The sequence below is a fragment of the Myotis lucifugus genome, unplaced genomic scaffold, assembly GCF_000147115.1.
Source record: "Myotis lucifugus unplaced genomic scaffold, Myoluc2.0 scaffold_11, whole genome shotgun sequence".
NCBI lineage: Eukaryota > Metazoa > Chordata > Mammalia > Chiroptera > Vespertilionidae > Myotis > Myotis lucifugus.
The window spans coordinates 454,333-462,448 of record NW_005871059.1 but is presented as its reverse complement, the minus strand read 5'-3'; the positions used below and the strand labels follow the sequence as shown (position 1 = coordinate 462,448).

General features: G+C 39.6%; 1 protein-coding gene across 1 annotated transcript in view; it reads right to left on the bottom strand.

Moving 5' to 3' along the window:
• Nucleotides 1–1,485: 1,485 nt before the first annotated feature.
• RPF2 (ribosome production factor 2 homolog) overlaps nucleotides 1,486–8,116 on the bottom strand; it is a 28,375-nt gene continuing 21,744 nt past the window's right edge. Inside the window, exons 8-9 of the mRNA XM_006109992.2 lie at nucleotides 2,411–2,555; nucleotides 1,486–1,729 (exon numbers count right to left, since the gene is read on the bottom strand). Coding sequence (XP_006110054.2) covers nucleotides 1,550–1,729; nucleotides 2,411–2,555 — 325 coding nt within the window. The 3' untranslated portion in view covers nucleotides 1,486–1,549. The remainder of the gene's footprint in view (nucleotides 1,730–2,410; nucleotides 2,556–8,116) is intronic.

Sequence of the window (8,116 nt, the reverse complement as noted above, 5' to 3'; positions counted from 1 at the left end):
CTGTTTAGTCTATAAACACTTTTTTTAAAAAGTTTATTGAACCACCCCCTACTAACCTTCAACGAATCACTTTTAGCATTCAGTCGAGGGATGTCTTTCAGGTCAGCCTGATTTTTTTTTAATCCTCACTTGAGGACATTTTTCCATTGACTTTTAGAGAGAGTGGAAGAGAGAGGGAAAGACAGAAGTATCGATGTGAGAGAAACACATTGACTGACTGCCTCCTGCATCCTGACCAGTGACCGGGCCTAGGAGTCTGCAACTGAGGTACCTGCCCCTGGACTGGAATCCAACCTGGGGCTTTTAGTTTGCAGGCTGATGCCCTATCCACTGAGCCAAACCAGCGAGGGCCTAACTGCTTTTCATTTATCCAAATCAACAACACTTTTTCTACGGTTGTCTATGATCACTGTTTCTTTCACACCCTTAGCAACATTAGCACTCTTGATGGCCTCTTTGTTTTAAAATTGTGATAATCACTGATTTTGCCAGCAACAAAAGCATTAGCTCCTTAGTCTGTGGCCTGAGAGATGCTTTTTGTCATGCTATCAGCTTGAAAGGGTTGTCTGTTCAAACCAAAGTAACTGGAACATTTTTTCTGTGAACAACTTGAGAACAGAACTGTTTGAGATGGGAGACTTTGAGAAATGGGGTTTGATTTATATGGAGCAGGCTAGGTGAATCTAATGAACAAAATAAACTAACAAAATAGAAATAGACTCAGATACAGAGAACAAACTAACATCTGTCAGTGGGGAAGGGGTTGGCAGGCTAGGTGAAAAAGGTGAAGGGATTAAGCAAAAACAAACAAAAAACCTCATGGACACATTACCATAGCTTATGGGGGAGGGGCGGGAGGTAGGAGTGGGGAAAGGGGAGATAAACGGGTGACGGGAAGGAGACTTGGCTTGAAGTGGTCAACACACATACAATATACAGATGATGTCTTATAGAATTGTACGCCTAAAACCTGTCATTTTACCAACCAATGCCACCACAATAAATTCAATAAAAATATTAAAAATAAAAATTCAAAACAAGCTGCACTCAAGGCCTTTGTGTAACCTTTAGCTGCCTAGTACCCTAAAGTGCCATGTCATCAATCCTACCCTTTCTCCTTTCTCAGTCTACCCCTATCAAAACTTCCTTTCACCCCAGCTGGCGTAGCCCAGTGGTAGGCTTTACTGTGTGTGTATACAGTTGTTTTGGGCCATTTCTGCTTTTCATGGCTTCCTCCTTTTATCTGAAGCTTAACTCAGAAATTCTCTGAGATACCATGGCTGTTCTGCAGACCCCTCCTCACTCACCCACCCAATGACATAGGGGACTTTGCAGGGCAGTGGACAGATGGAAATATACCAGAGAAAAATACGGCACACCAGGGTGTAATATCTCAAGTAAGATTATTACTGTTCATAATATATATTTTAGGTAAATTATTATAACAATATACAAAATCTTGTAAGAAAGAAACATAGAAATAGCTGGTGCTTGATAATTCTCTTTATGTCAATAGACTACAATGAAACAAGTTTTTTGCCAAGTTCCATCAATTTTTTTTAATTCTCTTTGACTTTCTCTCCTGGTCTTCTGTTATCCTTTCTACAGGTCTCTTCTTCAGCCCCTTCATTTTTCTGGTTTGTAGTTTGCTTAGGTCTTGCTTCTGCATATGAATCCTTCCATAAGTTGTACCAAAAGTATCATGGGAGATATTTTTCTTTTTCTTTGGCTATGAAATAGAATATATATATTTAACTGTCTCTAGTATCATGAACTGGCAAAAAAAAAATCTAATGTACAACTACCTTACTAATTTCCACTATAGTCTATAGTCCTTATCAACCTTCTCAAATTTAAGTGCAGATCTTGTTCAAATGCAGATTATGATTCAGTAAGTCTAGGGCAGGACATGAGATTCAGTATTTCTAACAATTCCCAAGTAAATTGTCAGACCCCACATTTCGATATGCAACATAATAGACTACACTAACCTTTAACGTGCATTGAGAGAATTTCCTGTGTTTAGCTTAAAGAATTGTGACTATCATCTTTATTGGCATTCCAGAGATGTCATCTCTCCTTGTCTTTTAAAACCATTCAAAAGCCAGAACACTTTTTATGCAAGCACATCCTGTGCTCTAATTCCCCAGTCTTCACAATACCCAAAACAATTTTCCTTTTTGCTGAAAACTGGCAGCAATCTTGGCTACCAGAAAGTTCTCAGCCACACTCGATCCTGGTTTCTGCAACTCTCATTATCCTTTGTGGTTGGCTTATTTGCTTCTTCCCCTTTTCTTGATTCTGGGAGTCTGATTTCATCTGTTATACTGATCTCTTTAGGTATGCCCTTTAATGTATGCCACAAATCCTTTTTGGAAAGAGTGGAATATACAATCCACCAGTCACGTACCTTGAGGGCTTTTGGCATTTTCATGGATAACTTATAAAGGTCATCTGAGGCCAAATGTGTCCTCCTCAGCACCAGGTCCAATGAGGGTCCCATCTCTTCCAATTCAATCCGTGGTGTTCTGCAACCAGATTTCTTCAACAGCAGCCTTTGTAAATAGGAAAAAGGAAATGTTGCTCTGACTTTGATAAACATCCCATCCCCACCCACTATCTTTGTCCAAGAGAATTACAGTTCCATAAATGATGAGAGAAGAAAAAAGGGGAAAGCATAGTAAGGAATACCCAAGAGAGCAGCAAACACCAGGAAGTGCGTGTGCAAAAACTCATCCCCAGCCCTTTGGGCCTTAAGTGCGTCACATGCAGATAGCCTACCAATACGGACCACCCATCGGGGGTGCATTTACCAGCCACAGTAGGAGTCACAGTGATAAATACGCTGTATAAGACACAGCAATTTACAACTAACTGAACAAGGCCAAAAAAAAGGAAGAAAAATACCTCACCAGCCTAGGATTTGTAAAGAGCTGAAATGTGGTTGCTTTTTTAAAGATATGCTGACATTAAAAGATAAATAGATATTAAAAAGATAAATGAATATAAGTAAATGAATATTAGTATGGGACTTGAAGGGAGCAAACACAGGGAAAAAGAGCCTAAAAGAGAGTCCGTAGGCAACCATTCTCTTTATATGGTTCCAGGAGGAGAGCGAGAATGCCTGTCTCAGGCTCACTAAGGGGAAAATAGTTTTAGAAGCTAAAGTTGGCTGGTTTAGGGCATCTTCCCAAAGAGCTAATGCCAAGTATACAGGAGCAGCGATCATTTAACTGTCATATCACACATACTTCTGCATTTGCATCCACATTTTCAGTACCTCCAAATAAACCATCTTTATAATGCTGAACTCATATCAAGATTAGTACCTTGATGAACACATCAAGAAAAAACGTGTTGACTACTTAAGAAATCAGGGAAATTACATAGAAAATTTCAATAAAGAAGTTTTCTACTACTGCCCTAGTGTGGCTCAGGTGCCGCTCAGGTGGTTGGGCACCATCACATGTACCGAATGGTTGTCAGTTCCATTCCTAATCAGGGCACATGCCTGCATTGTGGGCTCCATCCCTAGCTGGAGGTATGCAGGAGGCAGCTGATCAATGTTTCTCTCTCTTTCTAAAAAATACAAAATCAATTAAAAAATTTTTTTAAATTTTTCTATTGCTTAAGATGCTCATTTTCAAATAAATGGAAAACCTGTTGATCTAGGACAACTCATGGCATGTCTGATGGATTCAGGTTGCCTGAGTAACACTAGGTGTGTCAAGACTGCTTTAAAGCACCTTTTTATTTATAGAAAGTGTGCTCCTAACAAATAATTTTTAAATGGTATTATAATTGATTATCTTCTCTCTATATAAAAGGCTAATATGCAAAGTCTCCCCTCAGAAGTTCGACTTGGAGTTTGATCTCTCACTATGATGTGCGCTGATCACCAGGGGGTGGCATGGATCAGGTTGCCTGAGTAACACTAGGTGTGTCAAGACTACTTTAAAGCACCTTTTTATTTATAGAAGTGTGCTCCTAACAAATAATTTTTAAATGGTATTATAATTGATTATCTTCTCTCTATATAAAAGGCTAATATGCAAAGTCTCCCCTCAGAAGTTCGACTTGGAGTTTGATCTCTCACTATGATGTGCGCTGATCACCAGGGGGTGGCATGGAACAAAGGAAGGCCCCGGGCGACAGCCAGAAGGCCCTGATCAGCCCTGATGGTTGGCCAGGCCTAGGGACCCTATCCATGTATGAATTTCATGCACTGGGCCTCTAGTTTCCAACTAACTACAAATGTTGCTATTTTTCAAAGAAGTTATAGTGCCATCCTGTCTATGTAAATGACCTCATCTTAATCACTTTACCAAGCATGTGTACTGCTCAGAAACAGAAGGAAATGCTCTCTAGTTTTCAGTTCCCTGCCATGGTTTCTGGTGATAGGCCTATTAAGCTTTTGATAGTGATATCTAGAATCTAAAATTATCACTTGTTAATCCTTTAACAACCTCTTCACTCTTTCTCAAAGGCAATATATTAATAGAGAATTTATAAATGATTTTTGTGATTACGCTAAGAAAAACAAAGACTACTGTCTGACCAGTGTGGCTCAGTGGTTGAGCTTTGACTTATGAAGCAGGAGGTCACAGTTCTATTTCCTAACATGCCCAGGTTGCAGGCTCAATCCCTAGTGTGGGGCGTGTGGGAGACAGCCAATCAATGATTCTCATCATTGATATGTCTATCCTCTCTCCCTCTACCCCCTCTGAAATCAATAAAAATATATTTTTGAAAAAAGAAAATAAAAAGACTACTGTTAACTCATTAAAAACAAACAAAATAGCCCTGACTGATTTGGCTCAGTGGATAGAGCGTTGGCCTGTGGACTGAAGGGTCCCAGGTTCGATTCCAGTCAAGGGCATGTACCATGGTTGCAGGCACATTCCCAGTAGGGGGTGTGCAGGAGGCAGCTGATTGATGTTTCTCTCTCATCAATATTTCTAACTCTCTATCCCTCTCCCTTCCTCTCTGTAAAAAAATCAATAAAATTAAAAAAAAACACAAACAAAATAAACCATTTCCTTTGCCTTCATCCCATTATACACACTGCAGTTTTTAAAAGATAGCATAGTCCCCCCCGCTCCAATCCGTGGTTTCATTGTCCATGGTTTCAGTTACCCATGGTCAACAGTGGCCTGAAAATATTAAACAGAAAATTCCAGAAATAAACTATTCATAAGTTTTAAACCATGCATTGTTCTGAGTAGCCTCGTGAAAACTCCCACCGTCCTGGTCTGTCAGGGCCCAGGATGTGAATCAACCCTTTGCCCAGCATCTCTATGCTGTACAAGCTTCCTGACCGTCACGTAGTAGCCACCTCAGTATCAGATCAGCTGTCCAGGTATTGCAATGCTTGTGTTCATGTTACCCTTATTTTACTTAATAATGGCCCAAAGTGCAAGAGTAATGATACTGACAACTCAGATATGCCAAAGAGAAGCGTTAAGTGCTTCCTTTAGGTGAAAAGATGAAAGTTCTCCATTTACTAAGAGAAGGAAAAAGTCCTACACTGAGGTTGTTAAGATCTATGGTAAGAATGAATCTTCTATCCATGAAATTATGAAGGAAAAGGAAATCTGTGGTAGTTTTGCTGTCTTACCTCAAACTGTAAAAGATGTGCATGATAAGTTAAGATGGAAAGAGACATTAAATTCATGGGTGGAAGACATGAACAGAACACGTGTTCTGATTGACAGCAATGTGTCGCACCAGAAAGCATAGTGCCTATATGAAGACTTAAGCAAGGGATCCCCTAAAAGAAGTACACCAAGCCATTTACTGCAAGTAAGGGATGGTTACAGATTCAGGAATAGATTTGGACTGAAAATATAAAAATTACTGGAGAGCCACATCTGTTGATGAAGAAACTAACAAGTTGAAGAAGTTGATTAGGGTTCAGTACTATCCTCGGTTTTAGGCACCTACTTGGAGGGTCTTGGAACATATGACCCATGGATAAGGGGAGACTACTGTACACATTTCAATTCCAGGCTTTCCTATCTCCAACCAAATACCTATTGCCTAGAACTTTTCATCATATGCCTAACCTCAGATCCTAACCTCAAGTTTTGTTTTGTTTTCCCTATAAGCTCTAAATCAAAAGTGACATTCAGTTTTGCAAGACCATATGGTATAAGATACAGGGACACAAAGACAAACAGAATTCAGTTCCTTCCCTCTCAAATGGGCTCCGGCTATTAGATATGATAATTGGTCATTTCCATATACTTTTAAATATTATTTGCATCCTTCTTGAGAAAGACTGGCATTACCACTCTTGTTCCAATTATAATTCCTTATTGTTCTCCCTTGCATGTCCCTCTTCTGCTGAGTTTCTGTTCTCATCACTTAAACCACTTGCCTAGTAAGTTATGTCTGCTTGTAAAGGTATGCTAACACTTCCTATTTTGCTTATTTATCCCCGTAAAACATAACCAATGCCATTGCAAAGACACGTGTGGACGTTATTAAAGATTTTGTTTCATATGAATGGCTCTGGACCTATATTGAATAAAGTTCTCCAAGGAATACAAACTGTCATTTATACATAAGGAAGTAATTATTACAGGGTATACAGGAAGAGGTCAGTAACACTGACCGATTCCCCGAGTGGGTCTAAAATCAGTAAGAAAGGAGAGAGGGCAGGATGTAGTGCAGCCTATACAAATGTCCGAGGAGCCACACTAAGTCACTGCTGTCATTTAGACCCAACTGAACAAGGCAAGAAAACCCAACTCTAAGTCTGTCACATTCCCACCTCTATCTGCACCCTCTCTCCCTCTTATAAAATATCTCAGAATTACCTAAATGGTATTGCTACACTTTGCAAAAGAAAAAGAGACCTTGAGAAGAGACCTGCTCATATCATGTAGCTGAGTTCCAGCCCAGAGAGACAGGTCAGAGGTGTGCTCATTCCCGGGAACACCTCTTTCTTCCCAATCCAAGCGTGGCACAGCCCCTGGAGGCTAAACTAATCCACATGTTCAGTAATTTTCCCAATAGCAGTTAGCTGTCAATCACCCTGTCCATTTTCCATTTCAAATCAATAGCTAATAGGCCTTAGAGGGCATATATGAAATACCTGGAATTAAAATGTTACACCAAGGTCTCTGATTTTAAAAATTCAAACTTTTGTTTTGTTTTGTTAATCCTCAACCAAAGATATTTCTTCTATGATATTTACAGAAAGTGGAATGGAGGGAGGGGGGAGAAGGGGAGAGAAACATCAATGTGAGAGAGACACATCATTTGGTTGCCTCCCGCATGCACCTCCCTCCCCCCTTCTGTCCACAGGTGAAGAGTCTAACCATGGAGCCACACCAGAAAGTGCAAAAATAAATTCAAACTTTTTTTTCCCATTACAGGACTGCCATGCTAACCTAATGGTGACTCCACAAATTATATATATATTTTTAATATATTTTTATTCATTTCTGAGAGGAAGGGAGAGAGAGACAGAAACAACGATGGGAGAGAAACTGATTGGCTGCCTCCTGCACGCCCCCTACTGGGGATCAAGCCTGCAACTTGGGCATGTGCCCTTGACCAGAATCGAACCTGGGACCCTTCAGTGCGCAGGCCGACACTCCATCCACTGAGCCAAACCAGCTAGGGCCACAAATTATATTCTTCTTAAAATAAACAGATAGGTGAATGTGCACAGTTATACTGCTTATTTATCCTCATTCAGAAGTCTGATTTGCTAGTTTTCCATTTCCTAAATTTTCTCTGTGCTTCTTTCTTTTCACTAAATGCGAGTTCTGATACTTTCTTTGAAATTGTTCACTATGAGAGTTTTTCAGTTATTATTATTATTCATTTCATTTGTATCCTCCTAGTCTCATTTAACACAAGTTTTCAAAAAAAATTTTATGTCAGTGATTATTCATCTTTTACTGTATTTCTTGTTCTCTAAATAGGGGACACCAACTTTATAATAAAATATACTCTTGAAAGCCCCAAAATCAAGTTGGGAAATTTAAATAACAGATTTAAGGGGCTTTCAAGTTTAACAAGCCAAAAATGATTATAAAATCCCTAATTAACTATACTAATAGAGGAATATGCAAATTGTCTGGGATGCAGTCACAGTAACGAG